The 21804-nt window shown below is 40.1% G+C and overlaps 2 protein-coding genes and 1 long non-coding RNA gene across 9 annotated transcripts in view; 2 read left to right on the forward strand and 1 right to left on the reverse strand.

The window, feature by feature from the left end:
* Nucleotides 1-11192, forward strand: part of LOC115214929 (DEP domain-containing protein 1B) — a 52435-nt gene extending 41243 nt beyond the window's left edge. For all 5 annotated transcript variants that reach the window (XM_029784005.2, XM_029784006.2, XM_029784007.2 and 2 more), the window contains 2 exons: nt 7331-7504; nt 10328-11192. In XM_029784005.2, the coding sequence (XP_029639865.1) occupies nt 7331-7504; nt 10328-10465 (312 nt within the window). In that variant the 3' untranslated portion in view covers nt 10466-11192. The remainder of the gene's footprint in view (nt 1-7330; nt 7505-10327) is intronic.
* Nucleotides 11193-14003: 2811 nt separating this feature from the next.
* LOC118764603 overlaps nt 14004-21804 on the forward strand; it is a 7902-nt gene continuing 101 nt past the window's right edge. The window contains exons 1-2 of the long non-coding RNA XR_005000418.1: nt 14004-14162; nt 19611-19613. This is a non-coding gene — a long non-coding RNA (uncharacterized LOC118764603). The remainder of the gene's footprint in view (nt 14163-19610; nt 19614-21804) is intronic.
* LOC115214993 (carbohydrate sulfotransferase 11-like) overlaps nt 17526-21804 on the reverse strand; it is a 59771-nt gene continuing 55492 nt past the window's right edge. For all 3 annotated transcript variants that reach the window (XM_036505517.1, XM_029784104.2, XM_036505516.1), the window contains one exon: nt 17526-17982. The gene's annotated coding sequence lies outside the window, so the exon portion shown is untranslated. The remainder of the gene's footprint in view (nt 17983-21804) is intronic.

The raw sequence follows: 21804 nt of genomic DNA on the forward strand, positions 1-21804 counted from the left end.
TTAGATTTCAGTTAAAGGCTTCTGACTGGCACCCGTGCTGGTGGCACGTAAAAAGCACCATCTGAACGTGGCTGATGTCAGAAACCCCTGACTGGCTCCCGAACTAGCGGCACGTAAAAAACACTATTCGAATGTGATCGATGCCAGGCCCGGCAAGTAAAAAGCACCCACTACACACTCGGTGTGGTTGGTGTTAGGAAGGGCCTCCAGCTGTAGAAACATTGCCAGATCAGATTGGAGCCTGGTGCAACTGCTGGCTTTCCAGACCTCAGTCAGACCATCCAAACAGTATATATATACAAATATATAAAAACACTATGCTCATTATTATAATAGGAGATTATTATCATTATTAAGGCAGCAAGCTAGTAGAATCCTTAACATGTCTGGGAAAATGGTTAGTGGCATTTCATCTGTCTTTATGATTCTGCCGAGGTCAACTTTGCTTTTCCTCCTTCAAGGGTCGATAAAATAAGGACCAGTTGCACACTGGGGTCGATGTAATCGACTTAACCCTTCCTCCCCAAATTACTAGCCCTTGTCAAAATTTGAAACCATTATTATCATTTGCGTTGTTCTGTAATGTAGCAATAATTACTATTTGTAATTATTTCTGTTTTGAATTATTTTTTATTTATTAATTACTTTTAATACCTTGTGTATTTTTGACATTTTTTTTTTTTTTTTTTGTAAATTAAAGATTCTCGTTAAATACATTATAAACCTTTTGTTGTTGTTTATTAAACGCTTTTGCTTCCCTTAAGTTCCTTCCTTGCTTCAAAGCTTATTCTAATTTGGTTCTAGTTTATGGTACCGTTGCTGCTGCAAATTAATATAATTCCACTGTTAGCATGTATACTTTAAATGGTATTACTGTAGACTCTACTTAACGTTCCTTTACTCGTTTCTCTTGTTAATTCTAACTTCTAAATGCTTATTAGCCATTTATTTCCACTTTAAATTCTTTCTCTCCATTTTTATTGACTGCATTCTCCTTATTTTACCTGGTCACGTGACTCATTTGAATGTATTTTAGTTGGTACTTGTTATTTAATTATCCTGCTAAGGCGGCAAGCTGGCAGAAACATCAGCACACCGGGGGAAATGCGTAGCTGTATTTCGTCTGCCGTTACGTTCTCAGTTCAAATTCCGCCGAGGTCAACTTTGCCTTTCATCCTTTCAGGGTCGATAAATTAAGTACCAGTTACGCACTGGGGTCGATATAATCGACTTAATCCGTTTGTTTGTCCTTGTTTGTCCTCTCTGTGTTTAGCCCCTTGTGGGTAGTAAAGAAATAGGTATTTCATCTGCTGCTATGTTCTGAGTTCAAATTCTACCGAGGTCAACTTTGCCTTTCATCCTTTCGAGGTCGATTAAATAAGTACCAGTTACGCACTGGGGTCGATGTAATCGACTTAATCCGTTTGTCTGTCCTTGTTTGTCCCCTAAGTGTTTAGCCCCTTGTGGGTAGTAAAGAAATAGGTATTTCATCCATCTTTACATTCTGAGTTCAAATGCCACCGAGGTCGACTTTACCTTTCATCGTTTCAGGGTCAATAAAATAAGTATTTGGGGGTCGATGTAATCAACTTATCTCCTCCTTGAAATTGCTGGCTTTGTGCCCAAAATTTAAAACCACCATTTTATTCTCTCACACTCCCCCCCCCCCCCACTCTCTCTCATTCCATATTTTTCCATGAGTATATATTTAACTCTTAAATATCTAAGTTCTGGCATGGACACATGATGATCAAGTTTGCTTCCCAGCCATGTGGTTTCAGGTTCAGTCCTGTTGCGAGGCATCTTGGTTAACGCACACGGTTGGAATCGGCACATTTTCATTGGGTACCAGTATCATCATCATCATTGTCAATTAACACCCATTTTCCCTGTTGGCATGGCTTGGATGGTTTGACAGAATCTGAAAAGCCACAGGACTGTGTCGTGCTCCGGTGCATTCTTTGATATGGTTTCTGCAGCTGGATGCCTTTCCTAACAGAGACCACCCTACAGAGTGGACTTGGTGCTTTTTATGTGGCACCAGCACTAGTGAGGTCACTGAGTAGCTTGCAAGACAGAGAAAAAGAAGCTCCCTCATTTATGTACATACGTTGTGTGTGTTTGTGTTTGTCTTCCAAGCATCTGACAACCAGTGTTGGTTTGTTTACGTCCCTGTAACTTAGTAATTCAGCAAAAAAAACACCAGCAGAATAAGTACTGCAATCTGCTTAAGTTTAACCTTTCAAAGCAGTGCCCCAGCATGGCCACAGTCTAATGACTGTTACCAGTAAAAGAATCAATAAATTGTTTATATAGATGTGGATATGGTTGCGTGGTAAGAGGCTTGCTTCCCAACCACATGGTTCCAGGTTCAGTCCCACTGCATGTCACCTTGGGCAAGTGTCTTTTACTATAGCATTGGGTCAACCAATGTCTTGTGAGTGGATTCGGTAGATGGAAACTGAAAGAAGACTGTCATATATATATATAAATTTCAGCAAAATTTAGATTCAGATGAATATGGTACTTAAGTCAAAGGCACCAGAATTTTGTATGGTATTATCCATATAAATCAATGGGGTGATTATAATCAAAATAAGCAACAAGTATATCTGAGGTAGAGTGGTACAATCGTTTCATGCTACTTCATTTTATTAAACACTGATGTAATACTTACAGTGTGTAATAAAATGAAGTAGCATGAAACGATTGTACCACTCTACCTCAGATATACTTGTTGCTTATTTTGATTATATATATAGTTTAGAAAAGAAATATAAATCATCATCATCGTTTAACATCCGCTTTCCATGCTGATGTGGGTTGGATGTTTTGACTGAGGACTGGGAAGCTGGGAGGCTGCACCAGGCACCAGTCTGATCTGGCAAGGTTTCTACTGCTGGATGCCTTTCATAATGCCAACCACTCTAAGAGTGTAGTGGCTGCTTTTTATGTGCCACCAACATGGGGACCAGTCATGTGGCAGTGGCATTGATCATGTTTGAATGGTGAATTTTATGTGCCACCGGCACTGGCATCGAATGGTGCTTACATAAATAAGGGTGCAGGCGTGGCTGTGTGGTAAAAAGCTTGCTTCCCAACCACATGGTTCTGGTTTCAGTCCCACTGCATGGCACCTTGGGCAAGTGTCTTCTACTATAGCCTTGGACCTACCAAAGCCTTGTGATTGGATTTAGTAGATGGAAACTGAAAGAAGCCCATCGTATATATTTGTGTGTCTTTGTGTCTGTGTTTGTCCCCCCACTATCGTTTGACAACTGATATTAGTATGTTTATATCCTCGTAACTTAGCAGTTTGGCAAAAATAAACCAATAGAGTAAATACCAAGCTTACAAAGAATAATTCCTTGGGTCAATTTCTTTGACTGAAAGGCAGTGCTCCAGCATGGCCACAGTCAAACAACTGAAGCAAATAAATAGAAATAAAAGAAATAAATACTGGAGTTGATTCGTTTGACTAAAATTCTTCAAGGTGGTGCCCCAGCATGGCCACAGTCTAATGACTGAAACAAGTGAAAGACAGAAGATAAAAGATATTTCATTGATTTTCTTTTTTCCTGTTAGGGGTGGGGGAGTTGGTTTCACTGACAAATACTTTGAATCATGGGAAGTCTTGTGTCCCCCACCCCCATATTGATCGTCTTTCACTAAAATGGAGGTGGTTTCTATTTTTCACTCTCAGAATAATTCCTAAGTGTCAGGTAAGCCAATGAACTCTAAACCTTTTGCTGTATATTCGGCACTACCACTTTAGTGGGGTGTATAGGAAGAATTTGACCTAAATGTCTTAGAATCGGGTTTCTTTCAGTTGAGTCCAACTGTAAAATGATATTTTCTGTTTTTTTGTTGTTTTTTATTTGGTTATTCATTTAACAATTTGCCACACACACACCACACACACACACACACACACACACACACACACACATGTATAATGTATGTATACATGCATGCCTGTGTTCAAGTGAGCATGTATGCACATGGATGTACAGATATATTATATATAAAAATGCATCATCTTTGTCATTTAACATCTGTTTTCCATACTGGCATGGGTTGGATGTGACTTGACAAGAGCTGGCAAAGCCAGGATCCACACCAGGTTTCATGGTTTCTACAACTGGATGTCCTTCCTAATGCCAACCATTTTACAAAGTGTATTGGGTGCTTTTAATGTGGCCCCCAACTCCAGAAAGTATAGACAGATTGGGGGAATAAGGGAGATAGGTATGCACTAGCGTGGCTGTGTGGTTAAGAATAGTTAAGAAGCTTGCTTTTGAACAATCTAGCCCTGAGTTCAGTCCAATTGTGTAGCACCTTGGGCAAGTACCTTCTTTTGTAGCTCTGGGACGACCAAACACTTGTGAATGGATTCGGTATATGGAAACTAAAAGAAGCCTGTCATATATATGTATAAGTATCTATCTGTGTGTGTCTGTGTGTCCCTTTGTCTTGACATCTCTTGATGGTTCTAAATGAGAATCACCGTCATGCTAGCTGTGTTGTTTGTTTCCAGTCGTCTTTGAAAAATATGTCTGATCTTGAGGAGATATTATCTTTCTTGGAAAAAGGTGCAGGTTGGTGAGAAGAAGAGAATTCAGCGGTAGAAACTCTGCCTCATCAAATTTCATCTGATTCATGCAAGCGTGGCAAAAATGGATGTTAAAATGATGATGACCACAACAGTGGTGGCAACAAAGATGTTGACATTGAGCTCTTATTATTAAGCAGGAGTTTGAGGTGGGGAACTCAAAGAATTGTTAGCATGCTGAATGAATACTCTTAAGCATTTTGACAAAATGTTTTGTGGCATTTCATGTCTTTACATTCTGAGTTCAAATTCTGCTGAGGTTGACTTTTGTTTTCATTCTTTCGGGGTTAATAAAATAAAGTAGCAGTTAAGCATCAAGACTTGCCCCGCCCCTCAAAATTGCTGGCCTTGTGCCTATTGTAGAAAGGTTTATTCAGCTGATGTTTGGAATATAGATTAGCTTGAAATTTTGATGGATGGTTTTAATTTAGATCACTTTACTAGAAGTTTGTTGTTGAACCAGGGCTGGTCTCAGTCAAGCTGGTATCATAAGAGTTAAATAACCAAACTGCTGGTTATTTAATCCAACCCTCAACAAATGGGTCACTTCTCTGTTTTAAAGTATATTTTGAGATGGGGGGGAAAGGTTCGAAAAACAAAACAAATGCAAGATTTAGATAAACAATGTGCTTAATATGAACAAATTGTTTGTGAGACTTCTAGGCTGTCCATATTTCAGTGTGCGTTAAAAGAATGTCAACTTGACAAAGGGAAAAGAAATATAACCACACATGGTGGCTGTTGGGATTAAGATGCTTGCTTCCTAACCATCTGGTTTTGGATTCAGTCTTTTCTGTGCAACACCTTGGACAGGTGTCTTTTACTGTAGACACAGCCACTGGACTGACCAAAGCCTTAGGAGTGGACTTGGTTAACTGAAATGGTGGAAGCTTGTCGTGTGTGTAGATGATGATCATCATTGTCATCATCATCATCATCACCGTTGTCATCATTTAACCTCCATGCTGGCATGAGTTGGACAGTTTGTTAGGAACCAATGTGTCCAAGGGCTCATCAAGCTCCAGTTCCTGCTCTGGCATGGTTCTTATGGCTGGTTGCCCTTCCTAACACCACTTTACAGCATGGACTGGGTGGATTTTTTTATGCCATCTGCACTATTGAGGTTGCCATGCAGTTCACAGGTCTATGAGCCCTGGGGCAGGTAGTGGGGTCAGCTTCATGCTTGGGGTTGAGGGAATTACTAAGAAGTGGGGTAGAGCAGGTTCCTGCGGAGAGACTCACATCTGTGATGGAAAAATAATAATGGGCAGGAGGTGGGGGATCCACAGGGTGTAGAATGATATTAAGGTGCCAAGGAGGCCCTGCAAGACAATCACTAGGTAGTAGTGGGTGGTTTGTAAGATTGTTTGGGGAAGCGAATGAGTGGTGGTAGTGTTGGTGGGGAGTGGGACAGACTGTCAAACTGGGTAGAATTGAAGGAAGGATGATGCACACATATATATATATGCAAATGTTAATTTAATGATATAAGATTCGTTGCACAAGGTGTATACGTGTCCTCTAAAACTGCCTTCAAATTAATTAACCTAAACCACTACAATCCTAAAAGCTATGATATAAACTAACCAAGAACCCCTAACAATTCCAGGACCAAATGTACTAACTTAAGAGCCTGCAAAAAAAAAAAAACAAGAACTAAAATCAGTCAGTGTGTGTGTCTCCTTGTTTTGGCATTGTTATTTGTAAAATAAGTGTTGCTGTCATACAAGCGATTTCATTTGTTTCTAGTCTTCGTTGAAAACATATCTGGCCATGATGATTGGCAACAGGAAGGGCATTAGACCAGAGGAGATCTGCCTCTGTGAATTCTGTCTAACCCATGCAGGCATGGAAAAGTGGATGTCAAAACACTGATGATGATGTTGGATGTTATTGTTCCATAATTAGTATATTATGACTTGCAATGCAATTAATAAAAATAATTAAGTCTGTATCATCAACCAAGGAAATTAATAATTTTACAGGTTTTCTGGTTTATGTGTGTGTATTTTTATGGAAATATTTTGGTTTATAGTTTTCTCTGAAATTTGTCTTATCATTATTATTGAAGTTCTGAGTTCAAATTCCACCAAAGTCGACATGTCCTTTCATCCTCTTGGGGTTGACCTTGATCTAATTGACTGGCCCCCTCCCCCAAAATTTCGGGCCTTGTGCCTATAGTAGAAAAGAAGATTATTATTGAAGTGGTGAGCTGGCAGAAAGATTATTACCCCAGACAAAATTCTTTGTGGCTTTTTACCCATCTTTACGTTCTGAGTTCAGATTCCGTCAAAGTCAACTTTGCCTTTCATCCTTTCGGGTTGATGAAATAAGTACCAGTTGTGCACTGGGGTCGATGTAATCGACTATCCCTTCCCCAAACTTTTCAGGCCTTGTACCTACAGTAGAAACAATCCTTATTATTATTATTATTAAGGTGACAAGCTGGCAGAATCATTAGCATGCTGGACGAAATGCTTAGCAGTGTTTCGTCTGCTGCTACGTTTTGAGTTCAAATTTTGGCACGGTCAACTTTATCTTTCATCCTTTCAGGGTCGATAAATTAAGTACCAGTTGCATACTGGGGTTGATGTAATTGACTAGTCTCCTCCTCCAAAATTTCAGGCCTTGTGCCTTTAGTAGGAAGGATTATTATTATTGTTATTATTGTTGTTGTTGTTGTCGTTGTTGTGATTATTAAATTGGTTATTTATTCAGGTGGTCTACTCTTCTGATGACAAAGGCTCTACGACTTACTGCAGGCAGATTCCTCTCTCTGCTTATGAAAAAGAGTCTTTACAGCATTCCACAGAGGCCCTCAGGGATCTTCTGAAGAAGATTGTTGCTGATGAAAAGATGAACTTCAAGGAGAAACGGAAAAGACTATCTGAAGTAAGGGACACCATTTCTTTTGGGAACTTGGTTTCTTGTTAGCCCCTTGGGTTACAGTATTTCTGTTGAAATGCTCTGCCTTTGTTGCAATTAATTTTGAAAGTTATGAAGAATTTATCTTCTATTTGTTTCAGTCATTGGATTCTGGCCATGCTGGGTTATCACGTTTGAAGGGTTTAGTCAAGCAAATCGACCCCAGTACTTATTTTAAAGTCTGGTACTTGTTCTACTAATCTCTTTTGCCAAGGGGATGTAAACAAACTAACACTGGTTTTCTAGTGGTAGTGGGGACACACACACACACATATATAACTGACTTTCAAACAGTTTCTGTCTTCCAAATTCAAAGCATTGGTCAATCCCTGGCTATAATAAAAGACACTTGTCTAAAGCACTGCTGTGCAGTGAGACTGAACCTGGAACCACATGATTGTCAATTGAACCTTTTAACCACACATTATTCAGCTGGTGTTTGGAACATGAATTAACATGGAATTTCGCTGGAAGGTTTTAATTTAGATCACTTCAAAACAGGAAGTGCACATCATAGAATCAGGCTGGTCTTGTAGGTTTCTGGGTTTCATGGGTGCCATTTGTGTGACACCGGTATCTGCCACAACTGTAATTTTACTCAGCTTGATGGGTCTTCTCCTCAAGCATGATGTAATGCCAAAGGTCTTGGTTATTGCCTCCATGAGGCCCAACACTCGAAAGGAACTCAGCCACTTTGCCTCTGTGAGGCCCAACGTTCAGAAGGAACTCGGCCAGTTTGCCTCTGTGAGGCCCAACGCTCAGAAGGAACTCAGCCACCTCACCTCCACAGATACCATATGAATATCTGTGTGTGTGTGTGTGTGTGTGTGTGTGTGCACATGTGTGTACACCCATATATATACAGGGTGCTGAAAAGTAAACTAACTGACTAATCTTTTGAATGATTCATGGTAGACCAATACACCAACACACGCACGCACACACACACACACACATATATAATGGTTTTAGATGTAGAATATTGCATTGTACCTTCAATTTAGCTTATAGCTTTCCGCAGCTGATTGTTGCTGACATTTTGTCATTAAATGGTTGTAATTAGTGGGGCTGTCCAACACTGTAAGTGTTTCCTAATAAATGCTGATGTAGCATTTGCTAAACGGTCCAATTAAAGAAATGTCATTGCCAAATGACCAACATTTTGTTTAATATTCATTCCAAAGGTTGCATTGGTTACTTAACCGTACAAAAGTATCTTGTAACATTTTGTATGTCAGATTGATTAGTCTAATTCAGGCAAAAGCTTTATGCTCGGACAACTTCATATCATCATCATCATCATTTAACAACCGTTGTCCATGCTGGCATGGGTTGAATGGTTTGACCGGGGCTAGTAATCTGGAAAGCTGCACCAGACTCCAGTCTGATTTGGAATAGTTTTCTACAGCTGGATGCCAACCACTCAGAGAGTGTAACGGGTGCTTTTACATGCCACTGGTATGGGTGCCATTTATGTGACGTATGGGTTAAACGAATGTAAAAAGTTCTAGCTTCCTAATTATGGTTTCTGATAAAGGCATGAAGCTGGTATTTTCAATGCCATCAAGCCTCGTATTTGGTTGGATGATTAGTCTATTGAGCCTGAAAGGATGACAAGCAAAGTTGGCTTTGGTCAGGTTTGAACTCAGAACATGAAGAATCAGAAGAAATACTGCAAGGCATTTTTTTTTTTTCCTTTTTAATGCTTTAAGGATTCTACCAGTCCACTACATTTAATCATCATCATTGTTGTTTAACGTCTGCTTTCCATGTTGGTGTGTGTTGGATGGTTTGATTGAGGACTGGCAAGCTAGAAGGCTGCACCAGGCTCCATTCTGATCTGGCAGGTTTTTAAAGCTGGTTGCCCTTCCTAACACCGACCACTCTGAGAGTGTAGCGGGTGCTTTTTACTGGGGCCAGTCAGGCAGCATTAGCATCGACCATGCTCGAATGGTGCTTTTTATGTGATAAAGTATGGGAGCCAGTCTGGTGGCACTGGCATCAACCATATTTGAATGGTGATTTTTATGTGCCACCAGCATGGGGGCTTGTCAAGCTGCACTGGTATTGACCACGCTTAAACGATGCTCTTTACATATCACTGGCACCAGGGCCAGTCAGGTGGCACTGGCATCAACCATGCTCGAATGGTGCTTTTTACATGCCACCACGTAAAGAACTGTGAGCAATTTGCAGTTCAGATTGGTAAGCAGTTCACTGTGAGCTGTCAAATGAGAGTGTGGAGTCTTGTGTAACAGTGATCGTATTGCGTCATGTAAATACTTTCTTCTCCTTCCTGCTTTGTTAAATTACATATCCAACACCAAGATATAATAATTAACATCTGTTATTTTTAAAATTAAGTGAAAGAAAGGCAATGTGTTCCACCAGAGATGCTGTAACAAAATTTATATCTTAGAACCAAGGAGGGACTCAGGTGGATTATAACCTTTTTACTTTTCAGTTCTGTATTTAAGAGATGAGGAATTATGTACATTATTTACATGGGCATATGGTGTAGTGATTAAGAGCATGGGCTACTAACCCCAAGATTCCGAGTTTGATTCCAGGCAGTGACCTGAATAATAATGATAACAATGACATCGAAAAATTCCTTAGGAATGAGACCCCAGGTTCGAAATTTCTCCAGGACACCTGATGAAGGCTGGAGAGTATGTCAGCTGAAACATTGTGTTAACAACAAGCAAAATGAGGACAAATATCCATCAAATGTAAATAATGTAGTTTTTACTTTTATCTTTTTCAAATAACATTTTCCTCTTTTGTTAGTTTCAGAAATTGTATCCTAAGATTTATGAAAATGAACTTGGCTTCAGGAATCCAATACCTGCTGCACCACCACTCAAGATCCAACGCAATATTCACTTACCAAGACCTTTAAGACGCCTGCGGACACTTCGGTCTTAAATCCTTCATCTTTGATTATTTTTCTTCTTTTCATCCATGTTCCATTCTTGTATAAGCAAAGTTGTTCTGGAAGTTTCTAAGACTAGCATTGGAATTTGTATAGTTGGAAGAAAAGAATTTGCATTTTGAGCATCTTTTTAACACAAAGCACATATCAATAGAATGACTCAGTAGTTCAGCTAGCTGAGGCAAACTAGTAAAATAATATTTATACTTTGGCTGGCTGAGGCAAGTGAAGTAATGGTACATTGACTGGCTGGAATGTTTAGAGTGAGGGTACCTTGGTTCACGGGATCATATATAGTAAGGGTACATCCTTTGATTCTCAGTAGTATTACAGTACATTGGCTTACTGAGGTACGTAGAGTAATGTACCTTGGTTGACCAGGGTGTACAGAGTTATGGTACCTTGGTTGACTTGGGTAGGCAGGGTAACAGTACCTCAGCTGACCCCGGCAAGTGGAATAATAGATCCTCGGCTGATTGAGGAATGTAAAGATCTTGCCTGATGTCAGAAGACAGCGGCTGTAGCAGTTCCAACTTTGTAGTTTCTGTTGAAACTAAACACTTCTCTGTTATGCTTTAGCTGCACACATCACTGTCTCAATTCTTACTTAAACACAATAATCTCATAACATAGAGGGCTTACTACTCACACAATCATTGCCACAACAGGCATTTCTCAGTATATAATTTATATTTATAATAAAAACAACAAAAGAAAATATATTACTGTTTTTATTTAATCTTTGTGTTTGTTTTGTTTTTTTCTTGTCTTGTAAAGTCATTAACTGCTTGCTTCTATGATGCATATTCATTGCCATATATGTATATAGATACTACTGAGGTTTTGTTTCTTACAGCTGGATACATTTCCTGTTGCTAACCCTTGTCTACTTCTAAAGTAAGAGATCTCTTATTCCAAACATCTACAGAGGCACAAAGTTGGCAAGAGATGTGACAACACCACTCATTGCTTGTGACATGTATAGAGCACAAATGTAAAGACACATCTGCATGTTCGCACACACACACACACACACATACTTTATATATATATATATATATATATACAGAGAGAGAGAGAGAGACCCGGCAGGACAAGTGAGACCATAACCAGTGGCCTCTACCTGGGATGTAGCCAGTCCACTTATGCATACCTTTCCTTCTTGGGACACAAAACTCTACTTGCGAAGACCTGTTGAGGCAAGTGAAAATCAAAATCGATCAACATCAATGAAAATTGTAGCTGTGATACCAGTGCTGGTGGCACGTAAGAGAACCATCCGAACGTGGCCGTTGCCAGTGCCGCCCCGACTGGCCTCCGTGCCGGTGGCACATAAAAAGCACCATCCGATCGTGGCCGTTTGTCAGCCTTGTCTGGCACCTGTGCTGGTGGCATGTAAAAAGCACCCACTACACTCTCAGAGTGGTTGGCATTAAGAAGGGCATCCAGCCGTAGAAATATTGCCAAATCAGACTGGGCCTGGTGCAGCTTTCTGGCTTCCCAGACCCCAGTTGAACCGTCCAACCCATGCTAGCATGGAAAGCGGACGCTAAACGATGATGATGATATTTATATATATATATATATATATATACATACACACACACACATATATACATATACAAACATACGTTTGTATTGCTTGACTTGCAAGCATCTCTTCTCCCAAGTTACAACAGGTCCTTATGAAGAATTGCAAAAAGAGTCTCTATAAAATTGGTAAATTCCTCCTTCACATCAGGTGTAAAAGATCCAGTACATTTGTTGGCTCTTTTCTTACATCTCTCTCTCTCTCTCTCTCTCTCCTTCACAAAACCTTACCCCTCCCAAATTCTCTGCTCCACCTCTGTCATTACACACATTGTTGTTACCAAATGCAGAAACTTTTGTAATCACTCGATCCCAACAAGGTAATAATCCCAGACACCATTCTTAAAACGGTTAACTCTTAAACTAGTTCCTGTTTTACCAAATTCTTTCAAATGTTTTCTCTCTGAAGAGAAATATTACTATCTGTAGAGGCATATGCATGTGTCCTATTCTCAAGAAGTACCTTCTACCTCATCTTTTCTTCGACACCATGCAAAATCCTCACGGGCCCTACAAATGCCTAGACAAGATATTTATTGGTGACTCCTCATACAGAACATTTAAAAGTGCACCCTAAAGACAAGCATTTCTAGGCCCAGAAATAATTCTGCTTCAATCAGTTATTGATGCATTTGCCATTGCATTCTTCCAGAATTAATTGTGGGTGTGTGGTAAGTAGTTTGCTTTCCAGACACATGGTTCCAGGTTCAGTCCCACTGTGGCACCTTGGGTAAGTGTTTACTATATTATAATCTTGTGAGTGGATTTGGTTGATGGAAGCTGAAAGAAGTCTGTCGTGTGTGTGGTTGTCCTCCACTGCCTCTTGACAACCAGTGTTTGTGTATGTCCATGTAACCTGGCAGTTCATCAAAAGAGACTGATAGAGTAAAGTACTGAGGCTAAAAAAACAAACAAGTACTGATGTCGATTCATTCAACTAAAAGTTCGTTGGTGCCCCAGTATGGCCGCAGTCAAATGAGTGAAACAAAAGATAGAAGATATTTAATATGCTTCTTCACAGTTTCCATCAACCCAATTCCCCTCATGAGACATTTGTCATTGCAAGTTCATAGAAAAGACATTTCTGCAAGGTGCCATCCAGTTGGTTTGAACCCAGAGCTTCTGAGTAAAAAATAAAGATATATTTAATGTGATTAATTAACTGAAATGGTGGGATACTCAAAACCTAGTCTCAATAAATTTCACTGAAAATATTATATATTTGCAAAGCGGTTGCAGCCATCTCAGCTAGCAGGACTTGCTACCCTGGACTGATGACGGGCAAGACCCAGAAACATGCATGTCTCTAGATGCAGGCCTAGCTGTTGGGGGTGCTTGTCTCCCCTTTGCAAATATAAGAACACAGGAAATGTGTCAGAGCCGACAGGAAGCATCGATGCTTCCTAGGGCTAAATAGTGGTGGTGTGATTCCCTTACGGGACTGTCACGTTGAGTTGACAGTATACAGCCACTATAAAATAACCTCTGTCTACCCTTAAGTAGTCACTGGATAACGTAGGTTTTGCTAGTAGAATACGCCTTAACTTGTGATAAAGGCAGTGAGCTGGCAGAACCGTTAGCACTCCAGGCAAAATGATAAGCAGCATTTTGTTCAACTTTGCCTTTCATCCTTTTGGGGTCGATAAAATAAGTACCAGTAGATCATGGGTCAATATTTTTTACTTTCCCCTTCTCTCCCGAAATTGCTGGTCTTGTGCCAGAATTTGAGACCAATAAAGGCTGTTATGAAAGGTTTGTAAGTTGTGTGAGGCTGTTTATAAAAGGCAGGATGAAGGCACCTGGTTTAGTGGTTAGGGTGTTCAGCTTTCAATCGTAAGGTCATGAGTTCTATTCCTGGCATCACGTTGTGTCCTTGAGCAAGACACTTTATTTCTCATTGTTCCAATTCATTCAGTTGGCAAAAATGTAATTCAAAGGGCTGGCCTTGTCACGTTCTTTGTCATGCTGAATCTCTAAGAACTACATTAAGGGTACGTATGTCTGTGGAGTACTCAGCCACTTATACGTTAACTTCATGAGCAAGCTATTCCATCCATCATATCAGTTGAAACGCTCGGCGTAACCGACGGAGTGCCAGTAGTCAAACTGGAAATATTAAATCCATTCTAATGAATGATTTACAGAGTGAAAAATGCTCACATTAGGACAAGTCAACGAATCTATGTAAAGGAGTGATTATGGTAACTGAATATTTCACAGTAGTACTGAGAAATTAGAGCCAGCACTAAAAGTTACGAGGCTTCGTATAGAAATGTGAATGAGGATACTAAGATAGGTGGATGGAAGCACTCCGTCGGTTACGACGACGAGGGTTCCGGTTGATCCGATCAACGGAACAGCCTGCTCGTGAAATTAACGTGTAAGTGGCTGAGCACTCCACAGACATGTGTACCCTTAACGTAGTTCTCGGGGATATTCAGCGTGACACAGAGAGTGACAAGACCGGCCCTTTGAAATACAGGTACAACAGAAACAGGAAGTAAGAGTGAGAGAAAGTTGTGGTGAAAGAGTACAGCAGGGATCACCACCATCCCTGCCGGAGCCTTGTGGAGCTTTTAGGTGTTTTCGCTCAATAAACACTTACAACGCTTGGTCTGGGAATCGAAACCGCGAGTCCGCTGCCCTAACCACTGGGCCATTGCGCCTCCACACTATAATAGGTAATGTATGTATATACGTATTTCAGAAATTATTTATTGCTTCGTCAGCACCACACCCACACCATTAACCATCCACAAACACATTGAAATAGGTATGTACACTTATGACTTGTTTTTCTATCTTTGGTCGCATTGTTTGCTTAGATGTATTCGTATACGAAACATTGTAACTTTCAGTGCTGGCTCTAATTTGTACAGAAAATCTTCAGAGACAACTTTTTAAAAATCATTAAATCGCACTGCTAACACAGTTAGGACACAGCATTGACTTACAAGCCTTTAATGTACTTGGTACTATATGATGGTTGCATAAGGAAATGCGGTGATCTTACCTGTAATTAATAAGCAATTAAGGAAAATGATTGGCTTATTGTCTAAAGATGAGAAAACGTTTCTGATTCAATCGCCATCATCAGTGCAACAATTGTCCGACCGTATTTTGAGTAGCTAAAAGGATTTAGACTTATACAAAAGAGTAGGACACATTTATAACTAAGTAATTTGCATAATCTAAACAAAAAAATGAGCTTAGAGAGACAATTCACAGTTGCTGGTAGCATGTATTTGAAGAGCATGGAAAAACACAGGTGTATCAGGAATATTGATTAAATTAAATATAAAACACGTTTGCTAATAAAGTAACCAGTTTAATTCATTAAAAAACTGTACACATCTTTACGAATATTCAAGTATTTAATTGGTCTTTGAACCATTGAAACCAGTTTTAGGAATGCATTACAAATTTATGTGTATGTATGTGTGTGTGTGTGTGGTGTGTGCATTTTAGCGAGTTGCTGTATTTGTTAATTCATCGAGTGCCCTTTATTTATTAGTTGAAACTATTGTGATTCTGGTTAATTATCTCAACAGATTGTCGATTGAGATCCTGGTTAGATGTGTTACTTATGCTTGGATTGCCTGTGTTCTGTCCACTGCAGGATGAAGGCCTCCACATCTCTCCACCGACTACGGTCTGATGTATAGGCTGTGAATTTGAATTCGTGATCGTACTAGCTTCATGACTCTGCTCTGCCACTCTGGTTCGACACGGTTTCGTAGGTTGGGGTGCGGTTTCTATACTCTTACGCAGCAGCGGTTAAGTCGATTTCATCGCCCCCAGTGTTCAGCTGGTACTTATTTTATCGACCCCGAAGGGATGAAAGGCAAATTCGGCCTTGCTGGAATTTGGACTCAAACATAAGGGACAGACGAAGTACCACTAAGCATTTCGTCCAGCATCGTGCTAACGATTCTGCCAGCTCACCGCCTTTATATATATATATATATATATAAAGAAAAAGAAAAAGGCGGTGAGCTGGCAGAATCGTTAGCATGCTGGGCGAAATCCTTAGCGGCATTTCGTCAGCCGTTACGTTCTGAGTTCAAATTCCGCTGAGGTCGACTTTGCCTTTCATCCTTTCGGGGTCGATTAAGTAAGTACCAGTTACGCACTGGGGTCGATAAAATCGACTTAATCCGTTTGTCTGTCCTTGTTTGTCCACTCTGTGTTTAGCCCCTTGTGGGTAGTAAAGAAATAGGTATTTCGTCTGCTGTTACGTTCTGAGTTCAAATTCCGCCGAGGTCCACTTTGCCTTTCATCTTTTCAGGGTCGATGAAATAAGTACCAGTTACGCACGGGGTGCATGTTAATCGACTTAATCCCTTTGTCTGTCTTTGTTTGTCCATTCTATGTTTAGCTCCCTGTGGACAATAAAGAAATATATATATATATATATATATATATATATAAAATCAGCAGGCATGACTATGTGTTAACAGGTTTGTTTTCCAACCACACGGTTCCGGGTTCAGCGCCATTGCGTTGCACCTTGGGTAGGTGCATTCTACCAAAGCCTTGTGAGTGGATTAGATTGATGGAAACTGAAAGAGGCCTGTGATATGTATGTTTGTTACGCTCGCCTGTTTCTGTGTGTGTGTGTGTGTGTGTGTGTGAGTTACCATTTCGTTGCCTTGACATCGCGTGATAGTTGTGGGTGTCTCCATCAAGCAAGCAGTGTCCTTTCTTTCAAATGTTTCATGAAAACGTGTATGGTAGGGGGGAAATATTATAACCTTGCTTGGAAACGGGTGAGGGTTGGTGACAGGAAGGGCATCCACTCAAAGAAAACCCGCCTCAACAAATTCCATGAACAGGGAAAAGTGGATGTTAAAACGACAATGATGTGAAAGTATATATACATGTTCGAGCGTACCGCATGAAAGCGTTAGTTGCTCGTTTCCATTTCGGATGAGAAATTTTTTGCATGAAACAATTGGTAGCCTTGTTAACCCGCAAATAAAGTGTTTGTGTGTATATCTACATATATGTGTATGTGTGTGTGTGTGTATTATACACACACATCTTAGTATTCTTCATAGAAGAAGGGTGCTAGTTTCTAACAATGAAACGAAGTTCCATCACTAGTATTTTAATAGCAAGAACGATAATTGTTATATATCGATCTTTAAAAAGTCTTGCATATTTTTACTGTTCCACTCACAGACAGCCGGTCCCTTTCTTTTTCTTGAAAAGTCCAACTCCTCTAGATTATTAAAAAGAGTTTTACCATCAATAATCGAGTGCAACAATAATTATTGGTATAACCGTATATTTACAATGAAGTTAGCAGCGTTGCAGGTTTTGAAGCAGCTGTTCAATGCACACAGATTTGATTTAAAATATAATGTAATTGTAATTATCTAATATAATATTTTTTTCCTCTCTGCAAAATCTAAAAACAATAAAACATATTGGTAATTATGTAACAGAAAAACTAATTGCTCTTATACGCTTTAGTTTTAATTATTTTGTATTTTCAAAGACTTCGTTGTCGTAAATGTGTTCTCTAAATACAGGGAGGTCTTAGGAAACGTTTTGTCATGAGCACTGCTTTCTGCTTATTTAAAATGTCGTTGTATGTTGATTTTAAAATATTTTAAACCAGTCTATTTGATAGACATTTCCTTTCAAGATTTTCCAAAAGTAGTGGTTGCTCCAATATATTCTTTTTACATGGCTAGAGTTTGGGCCAACAGATAGTATCAGCAATGGAAAAGATACACGGAAATATAGTTTCCATGTTCTGGTCGGAAGATCGGCTGCCACCACCACCACCACCACAAACACCTCTGTCGCCACGACCACGTGCTGGTAGTGGTATTGATGGTTAATACATATTAAAGAATGAAGGTGTACGATGCATAAATGTAGATTCTTCTGTTGACGTAACCATAAACATCTGGAAAAAAAAAAGAAAAAATGTTATGCAACAACCGAAAATATTAAATATGAAATAAATATTAGCGTCAGAAGCAGTTTTAATACAAAAGGCAAACATATCCAGCTTAACGTGGATGTATTGCTAGAACGCCGAATACTGAGGTATACGTCTTGAGCGGTCCTCTCATATAGACGCACGGTACATAAAAGCACAGACATATATCATAGCAAACGATAAACGTCTGGATCCCGGCCATACTGGGGCACCATCTTGAAGAATTTTTGTCGAACGAATCGATCTCACTACGTTTTTTAAAGCCTGGTCTTATTCTCTGTTTTGCCGAACCGCTAAATTACGGGGGCGTAAACACACCAACACCGGTTATCAAGCGGTGATGAGACTCTCTCACACACATACTTACGACGGGCTTCCTTCTGTTTCCGTCTGCCAAATCTACTCAAGGCTATAGCAGAAGACATTTGCCCAAGGTTCCACGTTGTAGGACTGAACCCGGAACCCAGCGGCAGGGAAGCAAACGTCTAACCACACAGCCACGCCTTCACCTGTACATAAAAATAAATCATTAATTACCTCATTGTTTTCGGCAATTAATCATTTGTGCATTCGTTTGAAGGCATCTGTGTACGGCTATACACAACACTGCTCAGAGGAAACAGCACATGGCCTTGTAGCCCCACTTGTAAAGAGTACTAAGAATAAGTAAACATTCCAGCACTTCACACTCTCTACACGTGACCAACACAGCTATATAAAAAATGAAAAAAAAAACAGGAGAGTTTTGAAATAAGTATCACTACCTCAGTGAGAATAAAACGGATGTGGAATTAGTGAAAGTTTTTCCTTTAATATTCCTGTCTTTCATACAACGAGAAATACGATTCCCAAAGAATTTATTTTTCAAAATATTTCAGTTTTGCACATATTAGTCTCCCATTTCTGTGCTCCTTTTTTCCCCTTCCCCATGAGACAGTGATATTTCTTCCAAAACTCCGCAAGAAACATAAAAATCTGCAGCGGTGATTCAATGATTCAAAACCGAAACGCTAGGCAATCGGTCAAACGTCACCACCGAACCACAACAGTTTCACGTGATCGGTCTATTAAGCGTCAAGCCAACGCATGTTTCAATCTTCTAGAATCTTCCTGTGTCCTATAAAAGGCTACTTTTGACGGTAATTAATTGCAGAATGTTGAGACAGCTGAGTGACTGTCTTCATTTTTTGGAGGTATGCATTTTTACCAGCCAGACGACCCAGGAAGGCGATTAAGATAGATGGTGCAAATAGATAACAGGAACCTCCGCCACAGAGAGAATAGTACAATTGTTCCCAGTGTAGTGACCCCCGGCGGTCAAGCAGGAAAGCAAGACGAAAAAGAAATCTAATGAAAATAAATCTCCCTCGACTTTCTCGAAAATTCTCGAATATTCTAGAAGCTTTCAATTAATTTCCGGATGACGTGGAAGTTAGGGACTTCTGGTTCATCCCTTATATAAAGCGAACGCCATTCTAATTTCGCGCCCCTTTTGCCTGTTTGTTCCCAGGCGTACGCATTGAGCCACGCCACACGCACCCCTCCGCACGCGCACATATTCGCCTCATTTGCTTTGAGACGTGGTCGCAAAGTATGTTCATGTAATATGTCACAAGCCTTTTCTTTCAAACCATTCTTATATGTTAACGCATTACATCCAGTAATAAATATTTTATGACTTGTGAACGTTTCACAAGTTCTTATTTTTCTTGTCGTTTTACGTACAAAATGGTGACTCTTCTTTCTCGTAAAATTGTAGGTTGTCACGTACTGACATCACTACACCAGTAATGTCGGGCAAGTAGGTTGCCATATCAATAACATAACTATTTCTTTACTACCCACAAGGGGCTAAACACAGAGGGAACAAACAAGGACAGACAAACGGATTAAGTCGATTACATCGACCCAGTGCGTAACTGGTACTTAATTTATCGACCCCGAAAGGATGAAAGGCAAAGTCGACCTCGGCGGAATTTGAACTCAGAACGTAGCGGCAGACGAAATATGGCTACGCATTTCGCCCGGCGTGCTAACGATTCTGCCAGCTTGCCTCCTTCGATAGCATACCGTAACTCCAAATAGTATCTCTCTCTCCTTGTATGCAATTTCTATTGTAAAAACCAACGTATTTTGTCTTTATGTTCGATAATAAAATCTGTTCGCGTATGTTGTTCAGTTACTTCCTTTATGCAGCCAAAGAAGCTTATTTTCATTCATCAACCCAATCAGTCTCCACTACAAATCAGACCGCCAGCCTTCAGACGGCGACAAGCCCTTTAAAGTTGCTAGAAATAGTACGGCGGCGAGCTGGCGGAATGGTTAACACGCCGGGCGAAATGCTTAGCAGTATTTCGTCTGTCTTTATGTTCTGAGTTCAAATTTCGCCGAGGTCGACTTTGCCTTTCATCCTTTCGGGATCAATAAATTAAGTACCAGTTGCGCACTGGGGTCGATGTAATCGATTTAATCCATTTGTCTGTCTCCTCTGTGTTTAGCCCCTTGTGGGTAGTAGAGAAATAGGTATTTCGTCTGACGCTACGTTCTGAGTTCAAATTCCGCTGAGGTCGACTTTGCCTTTCGGGTTCGATAAATTAAGTACCAGTTGCGCACTGGAGTCGATATAATCGACTTAATCCCTTTGTCTGTCCTTGTTTGTCCCCTCTATGTTTAGCCTCTTGTAGGCTATAAAGAAATAAGAAATAGTACGGCTCATAATTTTTGATCATCACTTATAGACACCAGCACATCATAAGCTGTATTCCCCAAATTGGCTCGTCTTTAAACCCAGAAAATTCTTCAGACTTGCCCTCCAACAAACTACCTTCTATGGAACTCCAGTAAAAATCAACATTGGTGTATCGCTCACACGTCTTACTTTCAAAAACAAAATGGGACCTATTGTTACTGCAACAACGAACGTCTGCATTGTATAAACAAGCAGCCACGAGTTAGTTTTATTCAATTATTCCATTTGTATTTACTTTTGAAAGTGAATGCGAGAAAGCTGGATCCCCCCCCCACCACCTTTACCGTTCTTCCTGTATTGATTCTGAACTCTCTTGGAAAAATGCAAGTCACGTGAGCCGTTCAGTCTTGTGCAAATGTAATTTAATGCTAAAAGCATGAAAACGAATTAAATAAGCATGAAAGAGGCGACGCCATTCACACACCACGCGCACACATACGTGTGTGTGTGTGTGTGTGTGTGTGTGTGTGTGTGTGTGTGTGTGCGTGCGTGCGTGCGTGCGTACTTGCGCGCGCGCGTGTGTGTTTGTGAGCATCTCTTGGTGGTTTTGGAAAATGACGTATCACCAACACTTAATTCGGTTGTAGCTATGTCTGTTGGATACACTTAGCAATTTAGTTCTGTGGCGAAATGTAGAAAACCTGAACTCTTACAAGGTTTCACCGAATTATGGCGCCTCATGAACTTTTGGGTCGTGAGTATACTTACTCCAAAAAAAAAAAAAAAAAAAATTTCAGAGCGAACTTTCATTTACTTCCGGTTTAAGAAGCTCGTGGTCGTGGTTTTTACAAAGTCGGTCAGTTTGAAGAATCATGACGTGTCTCAACACTCACACATACATACACTCACACATACATACATACATACATACATTCATACATACATACATACATACATACATGCATGCATGCATGCATACATGCATACATACATACATGCATGCATGCATGCATGCATACATACATACATGCATACATACACACACACATACATGCATGCATGCATACATACATATATACATACATACACACACACAC

This window comes from Octopus sinensis, linkage group LG8 (genome assembly GCF_006345805.1).
Source record: "Octopus sinensis linkage group LG8, ASM634580v1, whole genome shotgun sequence".
Taxonomy (NCBI): domain Eukaryota; kingdom Metazoa; phylum Mollusca; class Cephalopoda; order Octopoda; family Octopodidae; genus Octopus; species Octopus sinensis.